Source organism: Anopheles maculipalpis, chromosome 3RL (genome assembly GCF_943734695.1).
Source record: "Anopheles maculipalpis chromosome 3RL, idAnoMacuDA_375_x, whole genome shotgun sequence".
Classification (NCBI taxonomy): Eukaryota; Metazoa; Arthropoda; class Insecta; order Diptera; family Culicidae; genus Anopheles; species Anopheles maculipalpis.
In genome coordinates this window covers 22,284,371-22,298,933 of record NC_064872.1, presented here as the reverse complement: position 1 = coordinate 22,298,933, position 14,563 = coordinate 22,284,371, and the positions used below count along the sequence as shown (strand labels likewise).

General features: G+C 43.0%; 4 protein-coding genes across 4 annotated transcripts in view; 2 read left to right on the top strand and 2 right to left on the bottom strand.

Annotated features, from left to right (window-relative positions):
• Window positions 1–14,563, bottom strand: part of LOC126565552 (troponin C) — a 400,267-nt gene that overhangs the window by 11,949 nt on the left and 373,755 nt on the right. The window lies entirely within an intron of this gene.
• Window positions 1,839–2,838, top strand: LOC126565176 (retinaldehyde-binding protein 1-like). Its single transcript, XM_050222324.1, has 3 exons — window positions 1,839–2,059; window positions 2,132–2,593; window positions 2,662–2,838. The coding sequence occupies exons 1-3, from the start codon at window positions 1,841–1,843 to the stop codon at window positions 2,836–2,838; spliced, it is 858 nt and encodes a 285-aa protein (XP_050078281.1). The 5' UTR covers window positions 1,839–1,840.
• Window positions 3,899–5,053, bottom strand: LOC126565174 (retinaldehyde-binding protein 1-like). The gene is made up of 3 exons (XM_050222322.1): window positions 4,827–5,053; window positions 4,292–4,753; window positions 3,899–4,176 (listed from the first exon to the last, which is right to left on the bottom strand). Exons 1-3 carry the CDS (start codon window positions 5,043–5,045, stop codon window positions 4,000–4,002), a joined length of 858 nt encoding a protein of 285 aa, XP_050078279.1. The 5' UTR covers window positions 5,046–5,053; the 3' UTR covers window positions 3,899–3,999.
• LOC126565103 (alpha-tocopherol transfer protein-like) lies at window positions 8,052–12,563 on the top strand. Its single transcript, XM_050222243.1, has 3 exons — window positions 8,052–8,488; window positions 11,985–12,440; window positions 12,523–12,563. Exons 1-3 carry the CDS (start codon window positions 8,053–8,055, stop codon window positions 12,561–12,563), a joined length of 933 nt encoding a protein of 310 aa, XP_050078200.1. The 5' UTR covers window position 8,052.

The window sequence follows — 14,563 nt, the reverse complement described above, 5'->3', positions numbered from 1 at the left end:
CGGCATACCGTTGGATGCGTTTTGAAGCCGCGCATCTTTTTGCCGAACACCTCAACTCGATCCCTCCACCCCTCGCCCAGTTATTGCGGAAAACAACAGTATTCCCATGGAAAACCGGCGGTAGCTCGGTGATTCCTGGCCCGATTCTGGCGTCCGGCATACCGTTGGACGAGTCTTGAAGCCGCACATCTTTTTGCCGAACACCTCAACCCGATCCCTCCACCCCTCGCCCAGCTATTGCGGAAAACAACAGCATTCCCATGGAAAATCGGTGATAACTCGGTGATTCCGCGCCCGATCCTGGCGTCCGGCATACCGTTGGACGAGTCTTGAGGCCGCGCTTCTTTTTGCCGAACACCTCAACCCGATCCCTCCACCCCTCGCCCAGTTATTGCGGAAAACAACAGTATTCCCATGGAAAACCGGCGGTAGCTCGGTGATTCCTGGCCCGATTCTGGCGTCCGGCATACCGTTGGACGAGTCTTGAAGCCGCGCATCTTTTTGCCGAACACCTCAACCCGATCCCTCCACCCCTCGCCCAGCTATTGCGGAAAACAACAGCATTCCCATGGAAAATCGGTGATAACTCGGTCATTCGTTTTCTGATTCTCATTAGAACCTGGTCATACAATTTTGGGAGCACGTGGTTAAGCGATGTAATTATGCTTCAGAGTTCTGTTTGGTTGCTTTGAACTACGAAAAGAACGGTAATCTGCACTCAATCCGACTCTTCTGACGGTACTGATGGTGTATCTTTTTTATTGGCAATATCCTCATTTGAATGTTCAAGCTTAGACTTTAACGTTCTCAACACCTTGTAGTTCAGCTGACGATCCATTGTTCAATCTTTCTAGCCATGCTTTGACGTTCCCGAAACCATTTCAAAACATATTCAACAGTAGAAGACGCTATTTGAAGGAATTTTCCTATTTTTCTCACGAACTGAGTTGAGTTTTCTAAGTGGATGTGCACAATTAATTGTCTGCATTGCAGCTCCATCGTTAATAATAACTGAAAAAAGCACGATCAAGCTAAAACTACTCCATTAGAGGGAAGAGTGCTCCAATACCTGCTCATAGGTGTCAAGAAATTCCATATAGCACCACTGGGGGTTCTACTATACATGAGATAGAGTGACCAAATTCTAAATGAACAGTACTTTAGAAGCAACCCTCTGCCCAGTCAAAGTCCAACGGTATCAATTGTCTTCTTTCCTCACAGTAACTTCCAACTGTTTGTCACACAAACCTTCAAATCATCTCAACACTCGTGCCTGATAAGACGACTCCCGGCCCGACTTCCCGTTTTATCAATCGCAAGCTTCAGCGGCTCACTTCCTTCCAAGTGTTAACGGCCTTTCGCTTGTTCGTTTATGTTTGGATTATGTGAATCCAATCGATGCCTTGCTTCACCATTCAGCACCATCCCCCTTTGCTGGTGAAGTGTGTGTACTGGACAGTACATCATCAGTTTATCTCTCGCTCCAGTAGGCACCTTGCGCACTGGGCAAGAGGATTGGGCCAAAGCGCTGATAGTGGCCTGCGACGACCCCAAGAAAGACGCTGCCAAATGTAAACTGAGCAGCGTTCCCGATAGAAAGCATCGAAACTAATCTAACGAAACGCCACGAATCGATGCGTCGGTAAGGGTATCAGTGTAAAGGACGCAGCACGTAAACAACCGAAGCATGGGCTGATAAGGCAGGGCCATCGGGAATGCAGAGAACAGACTGGTCAGAAACGGTTTCGGGGTCGCAGAATCTAACAGCAGCGTCCCAGTGTAGTGCTGATCATCGTTGCGGACGGAGTTGGGTGACCTAGTAGTGTCTTGAGTGTGACAAATGGGAAAGTTTGAGCTGGAAACGGCGCTTCCGAGTGCGGAGTTGCTGGAAATCGCCAAGCAGGAGCTTCGGGAAACTCCGGAAGTTCGGGCTGCTGCTGTGGAGGAACTACGCAAGCTGTTGGAGGCGGCCACCGATCTCAACTACCCGACCGATGAAGAGTTCCTGATCATCTTCCTTCGTCCAACGAAATTCTACGCCGAAAGTGCACTAAAGTTGGTAAGATTAGGTGATCGATTAGTTCGCAAAGGACGCAGTGTCTAAAATGCTTCCAATGATCTCCGGCTGTAGATGCGCAACATTGCCGAGTTCAACAAGAACTACAAGGAAACGCTGTACAACTTGATGCCTAGTGATGTGCAGAATGTGTTTATCGAGCACAACATCATCAACATTCTGACCAACCGGGACCAGAGTGGGCGTCGTGTGATGATCGTTAATATGGGCGAACCCTGGGATCCGAAAGCTGTGTCCGAGGAGCACATATTCCGTGTACTGTACACGATTCACAAGCTAGCGATGCTTGAACCGGCCACCCAGATCAATGGCGTCGTGGTGATCTACGACTTCAAAGGGATGGGCATGAAGCATGTCAAATCGATGTCCCCGGGTGGTGCCAAGCGTCTGCTAACCTTCATCCAGGAGGCAAGTCCGCTGCGTGTAAAGGGCATCCATTTTATCAATCAGCCCATGATTTTCAGTATGGTGTGGGCCCTGTTCAAACCGTTCGTGAAGGAGAAGCTAAACAAGCGTGTACGTATGTGGCACATCTTGCGAAACAGGAGGCGTGAAACTTGAGTTCTTATTTTGTAACATTGCAGATGTTCTTCCACGGTGACAAAATGGCAAAACTTCACGAGCATGTGCACAAGGAGTTCCTGCCATCCAACTACGGAGGAACTCTTCCGGCGCTAGACTACGGTGGCAAGGATTGGTACCCGGTAGCGGAACAGCATCTCGACTTCATCAAGAAATGGAACTCGTGTGGATTTAAGTAAACGATGAAGTTCTGGAGATTGATGCCGTGTGAAATTGGTGCAAGTTTGCCGATTGACAAAAATGCATCCTAATCACCACGACTCGGCCTGTCTCATTGACCGTGACCAGCAAGACAACATAGCAAGCGAGGGAGATTGAGTGAGCTGTAAACGAACACACAAGCCGTCTAACTCGTTATCAATCGGCCGTTGTACGACTCCAATAGACGTCAGATGTTGCTTTCTTGTTCACTCTTTTCTTCTCCTGTTCCCTCTCCCTCTCGTTCCGATTCTATTTGTGCGCTTATCATTCATCTTTCAAAACAAGTCCCGCGTGAGTTTTATTTTTAGTGTCAACCGTTTCCGATCCCTCAGGAACAATGGGATCTGTTGCAGTTCCGGAGCGTCCTATGAGGGAATTGTAAAGAGACTCGATTATTACATTACACTCATGGTGCATTTGTTATCACTTGTTACGTGTTATATGTGCATAAATAAACAAAACGTGTTGTAAGAGATTTCTTGTGATGAGTTGCTTCATTGGGCGCATATCTTGATCAATTAGTGTTGGGGATTTATAATAATTGAAGAAAATATTTTTGGAACAATTTAAAAATATCTTATGAGAGTTCTGATGACCCTCTGTAGGGTAGCAACTCTCGTTATCTTCGCCGCCTGGCAATAAACGTTGCCTTTTGTGTTTAATCAAATTCATTCCTTGTACGGTTGTAAATCGATTCCAATAGTAATCACTCAAGCAAATCCCACCCAAACACAAAAGCGCACTCCTCCCTAATCTTATCGTAATTGATCGCGAAGGATTAAAGCCACCCTCTCGAGCAAAGGTCATCAATGATAAGGAACGCATTTGTTCAACAGTGAAACAGCAAGAAATGAATTGTTTTTTTTTTTTTTGTTAAAAAAGGGTTTTTTTTTTTTTTTTTTTTATTCATAAGGGACGGCCAGGCCGTATTGCTTACAATAAACTTAAAATTAGTATACTCCTTTCCTCTTTGCTGGGAGACATTTCCTTCTCCGAGCTGTGAAAGGGCACCTTATCCCGGGTGTGCTCGGTTGAAAAAAAAAAAAAAAAAAAAAAAAAAAAAAAAAAAAAAAAAAAAAAAAAAAAAAAAAAAGGGTTTTAATGTGTTTTAAAGGTTAAGATGAAGGTGAAAGTGTGGCTTATTTGAAACCGCACGAGTTCCACTTTGTGATGAAGTCGGTGTGCTGCTCAGCAACCGGGTACCATTCCTTGCCACCGTAGTCTAGCGCCGGTAGTGTTCCGCCATAATTCGATGGCAGGTAGTCCTTGGGGATATGTTCGTGCAGCTTAGCCATCTTCTCACCGTGGAAGAACATCTGGAAGGGAGCAAAATAATAGGAGCATCATTAAAGAAGCATGACCATCGCGTAACCTTGCCCTTGCGACGACGACAACGCCGCTTATCAAGGTTGCTGGGCACTTTCTACATACGCGCTTGTTCAGCTTCTCCTTCACGAACGGCTTGAACAGCGACCAGACCATGTTGAAGATCATCGGCTCGTTAACGAAGTGGACAGCCTTCATGCGGAGCGGGCAGGCCTCCTGAATGAACGTCAGCAATCGCTTGGCGCCGCTCGTCGACATTGCCTTTACGTGGCCCATGCCCATACCCTTGAAGTCATAGATCACAACCGCACCATTAATTTGGGTAGCGGGTTCGAGGACGGCCAGCTTCTGGATGGTGTACAGTGCCCGGAAGATCTGATCCTCGGTCACCTCCTTCGTGTTCCACTTCTCGCCCATGTGCACCACCATCAGTCGGCGACCCTTCTGATCCCGGTTGGTGAAGATGTTGATCAGCCCATGATCGACGAACACGGGCTTTACATCCACCGGCATTAAGTTGTGCAGGAGATCCTTGTAGGTTTTGTTAAACTCGGCTACATTGCGCATCTTTTGGGTAGATTGAGAAGGACACACTGAGCAACTTCAATCTAGAACACAGACATTCGTCCAAAAAACTTACCAACTTGAGTGCACTTTCGGGATAAAACTTCGATGGACGAAGGTAGATCAGCAGGAACTCTTCATCGTCCGGGAAGTTCAGGTCGCTCGATTTCAGCAGCTTGCGCAGCTCCTCCACGGCAGCGGCACGGACTTCTGGCGTCTCCCGGAGCTCCTGTTTGGCGACCTCCAGCAGCTCGGCGCTCGGTGGCGAACGATCAATCTCAAACGGACCAGGCATCCTGAATCTCAACTATCTCAACAATCGAACAAACAGAAACTCGGTCGAACTCGGAGTCTTAGAGACGCCAGCGAAAGTAGAGCCGGTCGGTCGATTGGAACGATTTAAGTACTCGTACTCGGTTTCGCACCGCTTATCGGCACTTGGATTAAAGATACGATGCACACACTGCAGCGGGTTCCGAAAATGATTAGAGTTTGAATCCCCCCCGCGAAACAGTGGGGGCCTCGTCTGGTGTTATCAGGGATAAGAAAAGCAGGGTTTACATAACCAATGTTTTGGCCAATTTCGTGCCTAAGCGTTGATACAGCTGATGGTGAGTTTACACATTTTCCGTATTCTCGCTTGATGCCGTTGCAAGTAACCTTTGCCCGTAAGACGAGCGAGCGTAACAACAACATAGTCTGCAGGTGCTTTTGAATTTTCGGGGAAACAGATTTGTCAAACATATCTGGCTTGTTTCAAATCAGGCTGCAAAGACACATATTGTGAAATGTCTGGTTTCGATTTTGTCTTTGCTATTTTTGTTCTGCTTTGTTCTGTCACAAATACACATACATAAGCGCCTAGTTTCATTGCCTTAACACTGCATTAGAATCAACGAACCGTAGAACGTGATTGTCAGCACGATTACAGCAATTCATATCCAACGCAGAACACAGATGGAAAATAATTATCTGTTCATCATAGGAGCTTCATCCGACTCTGAGGAGGGTAACGTACACGCTGTGGGTAAGGTGTACGTGATTAATGGTTCCCCTGCTCACAAGATTGTAGAGTCCGGTTCCAGTCGGTCGTTAATAGTTGTCGTTGATGCGCATGTACACCTTCCCTGATTAATTCATGAAATAGAGAAAATGATAAGAAATTTGAATATTGTTTTGCACATTGCATAATTTTGGGAGCTGTGGTAAACATTTTATTTGGCTACTATTTACAAAGCACAGCATTGCTCCACAATCCAGTGTATATAAAAAATTATTCATTTCTGAGTTATTACTGTTCAAGAGCTTTGTTTGTACTCTTTGAGAATGAAGAAACACGAACAGATTAATTTAAAAAAGTACATTTGCAAAAAACTTTAAAAAAATCAATTCTATTAGGGTCTCTTTATTCGTTTAATTGCTATAACATTTCAGAATAATTTGGTGCTTGACAAATACGTTTGTTATGACACCATAACCTTTAAAAATTAGTCTATTCGTGATAGCTATTTCAAACAATACAAAAAACAAAAAAAAATTATAACATTGATGCAGAAAATGTAAATAAGTCAAATTTATTGTACGTAAGTAAGCTAAAGTAATTATTACGATTTGCTTAGTAATCAAGCCTTAAACTAGATGAATGAATGGCCAAAAGTTATGGCTTATATTAAATTAGGACAATTGTACGCCTTTGAGTATGCAATGTGCATGACAAAATTAAAATATTAAGTTTATATTAGTTTTAAGTTTATCGTTCAATCAACTTGTCTAACTCTTCTATCAAGCCCGTAAGGTGGGAGCGGATTGAACCAAACGGCTTCCATCTAGCAGATGTTGTGTATTGCTTCGCACAATTTCAACGTTTGATGGCTGAAGCATTAAGCGAACATGAAGAAGCTACCCATCGCCGGTTGAGTTTGTTCGCATTCCCTCCGCTTTCTGGGCGCCATCCGACCCATGGTGAATAGAAATATGAAAGATAGAGGGGAAAAAAGATGAAGATTAGCGCAATAGATCAAGCAGAACTTGTTTTGGGGAGGGTAATTTAATATTGCTGGAGATTGATTTGACTCACCCCAGTAAATTGAAAAATTTTCAGGCATAGCATTAGCCATTCTTCAAGACAGCAAACGGCCAGCGACGATCATAGCAAATCACTATCCAATGAAAGTTGCTACTACTTTTTACTTGTTTAATTTTTGCTAAAAGCGTTACAAATCGAAGAAAAAATTTAAACTAAAGTGTAATACTTAACGCATTGTACAAAAAACAATGAAGTAAATACAAAAATAAGTAACAAACCTTTCCTTGACAGTCTCCTTTGACCGTGGATACTTTTTATGGCTTCGTCAAATTGCACTGTAAATTCGATTATCACCTCCATCATCCACCAGGTGTCGTGGTCTTGCACGAGCTATCTCCACCGAAGGTCACACCACTCGGTACAGGAGGCTTTTCTTTACGGTACAAGCACCTGAAAACCCCGGCCTAAGAAACCAGTCACGTGGAAAAATACAACTAAAAAAATTTCCCATTTCAAAGCAGTTCGGTGGGTCCCTTTGTCGCTAAGGTTCGTCGCTCACCGGACCAGTGATGTCTTGCGTACGATCGTTGATAGTGAGCTCATAAGTAAACAAAGCTAAAAACGCATACGCAAACAGACGGACGGGCAGGCGATCCGCGGGTGCGTCAGTCGAAAAGGTCACCAATACACCACAAAACGATCGTGACGATCGCCATCGAAACGAACGCCGAACGAACTCAGAACACGGTGGGCTGCACGGATCCCACGGAAGTCTATAAAGCTGGAGGTGAGATGATCGTGCGGTTTCATTCATCGCTGAGCTGGGAACGATCGTGGTTGAGTCGTGTGGAGTCGTTGTGCAATTTGTGCTTCTGGTTTGATTCCGTGCGTGCGTGCGTGCGTGCTTTGTGTGCGTGGAAGCCGGCCCAAGTTTGTGTTTTGTACTCCCTTCACCCTCCGCAGTGGGTCAAGTGAATTTGAGGAAAAAAAGGCATTTTTCGGAACTAAAACCCTCTCACAGCGTCTGAGACTAAAGTAAACACGCCATCCGGTCCAAGGTCGTCGAGTTGTCGGTGTTGCTGCTGTTAGCTCTATCGACTGTCGGATTGTCGGTTTTGGGAAGTGGTAATTGGAGGATTGTTTGTGGCAGCTCATTCTTGTGTCCCTGATGTACCATTAATGCCTACGGTTGGAAAGTGAAAATCCTTGGTAATATCAAGTTTAAAAACTAGTGGTGCGCGTGTGTGTTCTGTTAAGTGATTCCAAAGCAAGCAAAATGTCGATTAAATACAACGAGAAGAACTATCCGTACATCGATCTCGGTCGTGGGTACATCATCTATCTGCAAGACGATGATTACACCGAGCAGCGTTGGATTGTGAAGGCTGAGCAGGAGCTGAACGAAACGCCAGAGAATAAGGCCCGCTCGTTGGAACAGCTCCGGGAGATGCTGCGAGGCGAGAAGAAGCTGACCGTACCGTTGGACGATGAAAAGTTTCTGCTGAAGTTCTTGCGCCCGCTGGCGTACGATGTGCAGAAGGCGTTCGAGTGCATCCGGCACACGTTCGCGATGAAGCGCAGCTACGGCAAGGATTACTACGAAGGCCGCATCAAACCATCGCACATTCGGCACATCTACGACTCGGGCATGGTGAGCTTCCTGCCGTTGCGTGACGACGACGGATGTGGCATATGCGTAACCCAGCTTGGACGTAAGTAAAACCCAACACAATTAGCATGCATGAGGCTTCCTTGGTCCGAGCCGTTCGTTGACCCTTTCTTGACTGCCCAATGTCAAAATTCTCCAAAACCAAACGAAACCAGTTTGAAGTGTTGCTGCACCTTTTGCTAAATCGCACAATTCGTAATCTCCCAAGAGGGTTCAATTCTACTTTGGCAACAATCTCTTTTTGTTGTTTCGAGTCAGGTTTGAAACATGATCATGCTGGGTTTGCTGTCAGTTTGCATGCAATAATGGCATTTGATTCGTACAAAATGTGCCTGCCAAGTGCTCAAACGAGCTTGGAAGGGGTATTAGCTGATGGAATGGAAGCTGTAAGGGTGGGAATCTCGGCAACTCGGGAGATTATTCCGAGGGAAAGAGTTGTTCAGAGAGAGGTGTGCGATGTGATCGTGTGCTCGTTTTGCATTGTTTTAAGCTTAGTTTAGGGCGACTGGAGTTGCAACACATCTGGTTCTGGTGATTAAAAATGCGAAAAAAAAAATTATGAGTGATCGTGCCATGTTAGTCGAACAAGTTTGGTGAAGTTACAGTCAACAAATTTCAGGTTTTGCATTATTGGAATAAAAATGGTGTGTGTGCTTTTGAACGACTAGAGCCTCTTCCTATTTCTGTGATAGCTACTAAGCTGGGAAGCTTTCTAAACCATGTTCAGAAATTACTCATTGGGAACAAATCTGTGAAGGCAGACACCAACCTATTCATTTTGGGCTTCAGCCCGCGCGTTCCTTTTGAGGTGAGGGCCCCACGAGGCCACTCAGCTCGCTTAGGAAGATCCTCCTCTGCGGGCTTTATTACTTTTCCCGGCACATTTTAACATAAAACCAAAACAGAGCTGCCATTGCGAGCCCGTCAGCACAATTGTACTGACTTTATTGTTGTGCACACATTCGTAACACCATTATATCTGAGATCTTGTCTGATGAATTTAAAATTGAAACTTTCAGCAAACCTGATGATGATGCATGTACATTTATTTCTCACTTTGTCAGAGAACTTTGTACAAAACATGCTTGTAACAATAACAATCATTTTGATTTGCTATAACTTTATAATAATCATTTTGCTTGAAAGTATGCGACCAATTTCATCGTCATCAATATGATTGTACACAACACTTCTCATATATGGAATGAATGACTTAGTTAGGTTTTGAACTTAGTATGGCAAAACATTCAGCTTATTTTACATGATTTAATTCAATTTACAAGAAATAAACGTTCATAATGATACAAAACGTCACTTACCACGGTTTCTCACAGGTAGCTTACAATCAGCATCCATTTTCATTTAAATCATTCAGGTAGATTTGGGTTTACATTATAAAAATGTTTGTTCAACATAAAGATCACAAAGAAAAAATGTTTACAATCATCACTCTTCCGGGTTTAAATTTCTGTTTTGTTGTTTGTTGAAACAACTGATCGGCATCATAATCACCAGTCGCTTACGATCTTGACCTATTTTCGCTCATTCAAAGCACCATCAGCGTATATAGAGCAGTTGTTGCGTAACCCTCCCAACTATCGCACCGACTGTTGTTTACTACTTTCATCGAGAACTGAATTGACGCACCGGCAGACTGTCACTTTCAACACTTACCTTGACGTGGGTTTTGAGTTGCCGTGGTTGTTTTTCTCCTTGCTTTACGAATCTCATAAACTGTGGAGTACGGTGGAATATTCCTACAAGGTGAAATCGCGACCAGACTGCAAATCGTTACAATTAAATAGACATAGAATGGGACGTTTGGATAGATTGATTGTGTCTTGCCGTTGGGTTGGACTTTGTACAATCTGAATCAATAAATACTAATCTGGTACCGGTTTACAGTCAGAGGGAAGAATGTGCATCGGGATAAAAATGAGAGTAGTCTCAGTCTAAGGGTCGTCACGCACGTTTGACGCAATGATGCAACCCGGAAAAAGCTACTGCTGCACAGTCGCAGTGGTGTACAAAACAGAAAACAATGATTAATAAAAAAAGAAGCATTCATTGCATGTGTTTTATCAGGTTTCAGATCTTTTAACAACACTTATTAGTGTGTGACTGTTTGTTCTGCTTTCGTTGTTGATAAATCTTTTTAATATTTTTTTTTGTAAATGAAGGCCCACATTGAAATGCTTTAACTACTCAAGAAATGGAACAACTACTCTTTTTTCTTTAAAGTTTAACGATCTTCGAGGCCATGCCAACAAAATATTGGTTTATTTAGTTTGATTTATATCACGTGGATTCGTGCGGATGGGTTGTTTTCATAATTTACATAAATAAAATGTGTTTGAATATAGCACAATGAATAGATCATCAAATTCACATTGGAGAGACAACATTTCAACAACACTTTATTTGTTATAACAAAAAAAACTTAAAATAAACTTAAATTAAAAACTTAAAACAATTCATTTAAGTTTAAAGTTAATCAAAATAAATTACCAATACATAAAAATTACTTCTCTCTTTCATGGAATTATTATAACTTGATTTTTTGGAACAAGTTTCGGGTCATGTAAAGGTTTACAGCTTCAATTGATCTCACAAAGAATTCTTATTTGATTTAGCTCCAATTTTTTGTAAGGTATTATACAAAAACATGTTATAGAAAATAATTTTTAATATCTACAGGTGTCAACTAGGCTTTGAACTTGTAAAGTATGTTATGAATTCAAAAAAGATTCACGTTATTTCTTACTTCTTGCGAAAACTCAAGAAATTGCATACTTTCCGGGGCAAACATTGTTATATGATTAGGAAATATTTAAGCGCAATATTGAGAGAAATCAAAAGAAGGTCATTAAAAACCATCAGTTTGGTGTTTAAGTTCAATTTTCTTTAAATTAATAAAGCTATAAACCTTTACAGTCAATGGTAAGCTTGTGTTTACAATCTCGAAGGGCACTGTGCCCTTCGCTCGAAAGGATTCTTCGGCCTGTCCGAATGCAATAAAATCCTTGACCTTCTTTTTATTAAACATTGATATACAAGACCTTGAGGCTTATCAAAAGTCGTTTATTTTATTCAATGCATTTTGATTGATTTTTCAATGACTTTATTTATTTGATTCTACTTGAACACAATTATTGTAGCTGGCATTCATCCTTTTTATGGTTTTATTACCAATTCAGTGCAAGCAACGGCAACTTCTTTCACATCTTATTCTGCACAATCTCCACGGTTGGTTTCACTTTTACACCACAAAAACACATCACTTCCTACAAAAGTCACAAATGAATCATTCGACACTCGTTTAGGACAAATGGAGTCAATCAGCGACCCGGCAAGTATTTATCCATTCACGCCCGTCTGACTTTCGCACGCGTTATTATGATTCCATCGTATCCGGCAGTAAAACATTCCGCTTCCGGACATTTGACTGCGTGTTTTGGCTGTTTGTTCTGCTCCGTAGACTCAACCTTTGCTGCATCAAGTCTTTACAGCCTTTTTTCTATTTGTTTTGTTTTCATCAGGCAAATGGAACACGTCGAAGGTGTCCATGTACGACGTGGTGGCCCTATTCCGCATCAACATCGAAGCCTCGCTGATGGATCCGCTCGTGCAGGTGAACGGTATTCGCATCATCTTCGACTTTGACGGACTCTCGATGTCACACGTGGCCCAAGCCTCGCCGAAGCACGCCATGGTCAGCCTGCAGTGGATTCAGAAGTGCTGCCCGCTGCAGCTGAAGAGCATCCACATCGTCAACAACTCGATGCTGTTCAATGTGCTGTTTACCATCTTCAAGCCGTTCATCTCGAAGGAGCTGCGGGACAAGATGCACTTCCACAACCGTGACTTTAGCTCGCTGACCAAATGCATCAGCCCGAAGTGTTTGCCGCCCGCGTACGGTGGTACGCTCGATGCGCCCGAATGTGAAGGTCAACTGCTCGGCGACTTTATGCAGCTGTACGATAAGCACTACGAAAGTAAGTCTCGGGTGCGTGCGGACCTGACGCGGCAGTGGTGACTCATTTGTTTTTCTTTCCTTTTCTGTCTGGCTCACTCCAGCAATGGATGCGTACGGGTACGACGAGAGCAATGCCAACTGAGTGCCCACTCATGCTGCCGCCAATCTGTGATCTATGCCGCATCGCAAAATTGCCTTCGACGATGTGATGCCTTCCAGCTTCAGTTCGGTTCTCGGCCGCCAACAGCAGCAGACCGTCACGTAACAGAACAGATCAAAGCCGCGGTTCGCGATTAGTAGCGTAAGCGGTTGTTAGGTAAGCGATTCCACCGTCACAGTGAACACAGTGATATGCTTGAGGGTTAATGGTAAGATGCTAAAAGCAGACCAAAACACCACCACCAAGCACCTGCAGCGTGGGGCGAGGTTTTGACATTGAAACGCGTGTCTGCTTTGGCGACACTATTTCTCACGGGCACACATTAAAGTTCAAGTACCGCACGGGATGTTTGTGTGCAATCGGTAGTGGGTGAAGGGCAAGCTGTGAAGTTGGAGGACAAGTTTATTTATTGGTTTTATTAGACGCGTACGGTTTTCAGAATTAATGAGTGTGTGTGTTTTTTTTTCGTGACGATAATAAGACCGTTCGGACTGTGTCGTTTGATGGAAAAGCGTGCGAAAAGTAATAGCTGAGTGAAGGTGTTTTAATCCTGTGTTTTGAGTTATATTATAGGATGATTTCCACTACGAGAAGGCTAGCAATAAATTAATAAATTTTAATAAAAACAAAATAAACAACATTGAAACTACATGGACTTTACTCAATAGTGGACACAAAAAGAACAATTATCACCTTTTTATTTAAAACGCAGCGTATGATTTTCTTTCATTGCAGGGCAAGCAAGAAGACTCGTGCGCTACTCACTGCACTGTTTATACGAGCTCAGAAAAAAAAACTTTAAATTTCTTGCTTGTAGGTCACTAAGTCGAAAAAAGAAAGAAAACCATGATCAAAACTATGTCAGAAAGAAAATTGCAGTTACCTCCAACATGGATTCATCGGGCGTGGAATAAGCGAATGTGTGCAGCAATTATTTCGGTTTCGCTAATGGTGGTTATAATCTTTAAGATAAATATATTTAAGTTGATTTGAGTAAGTTGCTTTGAATTTGGAATAAATGGCGTTGAACAAACCTGCGATCAAAATCAGCTGTTGGTCTTGATCCACATCAGAGGTCAACAATTTCATCCCTCTGGGCGTATTTCATGGGTCTAGGGTGTTAAGGTCTGCTTTGGGTGTTCTAATGACATAATCAACCTGTTGAAACCTGTCAGTAAGGTCATTGAACAGCTGAAAAGTTTCCCAATTGATGTGGACTACACCGCCTTATATGAACAGACGCGAGCAGCGAGTGAAGATTTTTAGGATGATCTCTAGTAACTTCTTCTTTTTCGGCTCTGAAATTCCCACAGGCTTTGACCTGCCATTATTGACTTTCGGCGATTTCTGTAATAAGCAGGCTTATCAGGCCTGCGTACGGGGAGATGCAGGAAGCGGTAAGGGTAGCGGAGATCCGGAATGTATTGCATACCCGATTCACCACTCTTTAGAACCTGTCAGTAAGTGTGTAGTAACTAAACTCTACAGAACTTCTTGTTGATCATAGGATTCCTTTGGATTGATATGATTTCTTTATTTTTCTATAACAATGCAAAAGGCATGGTTTGTAATCAATCTGGTGAAACATAACGACACATCCGGGTTTTGCTCCAATATTATCTCAATTCTATTTTCCATTCGAAAGACTGAATATCTTCTTTTCCGCGTAACGACTTACTAAGTTACACCGATCATCGATCGGCTTACCATAGATTTGTTGATACCGCGTAGATTTGAGTCCTCTCTACAAAGAAACGGTTCGAATGGGATTTGAATTCCGGTCTTGCCGTGTGAAGACCGGACTGCTCTCGCAATAAATACAGTATATTTATCTTTTAGTAGTTCATGTTTAAGACAATATTAAGCGGGTCTTTTGTTTGCATACTTTTTTTATACCCTTTAAAAATATTAACAAGTCATGACATTACATTTCAAAAAGCTTGCTTTCAGTTGTTTCGTGATGTAACTGGTGCGAATTATGG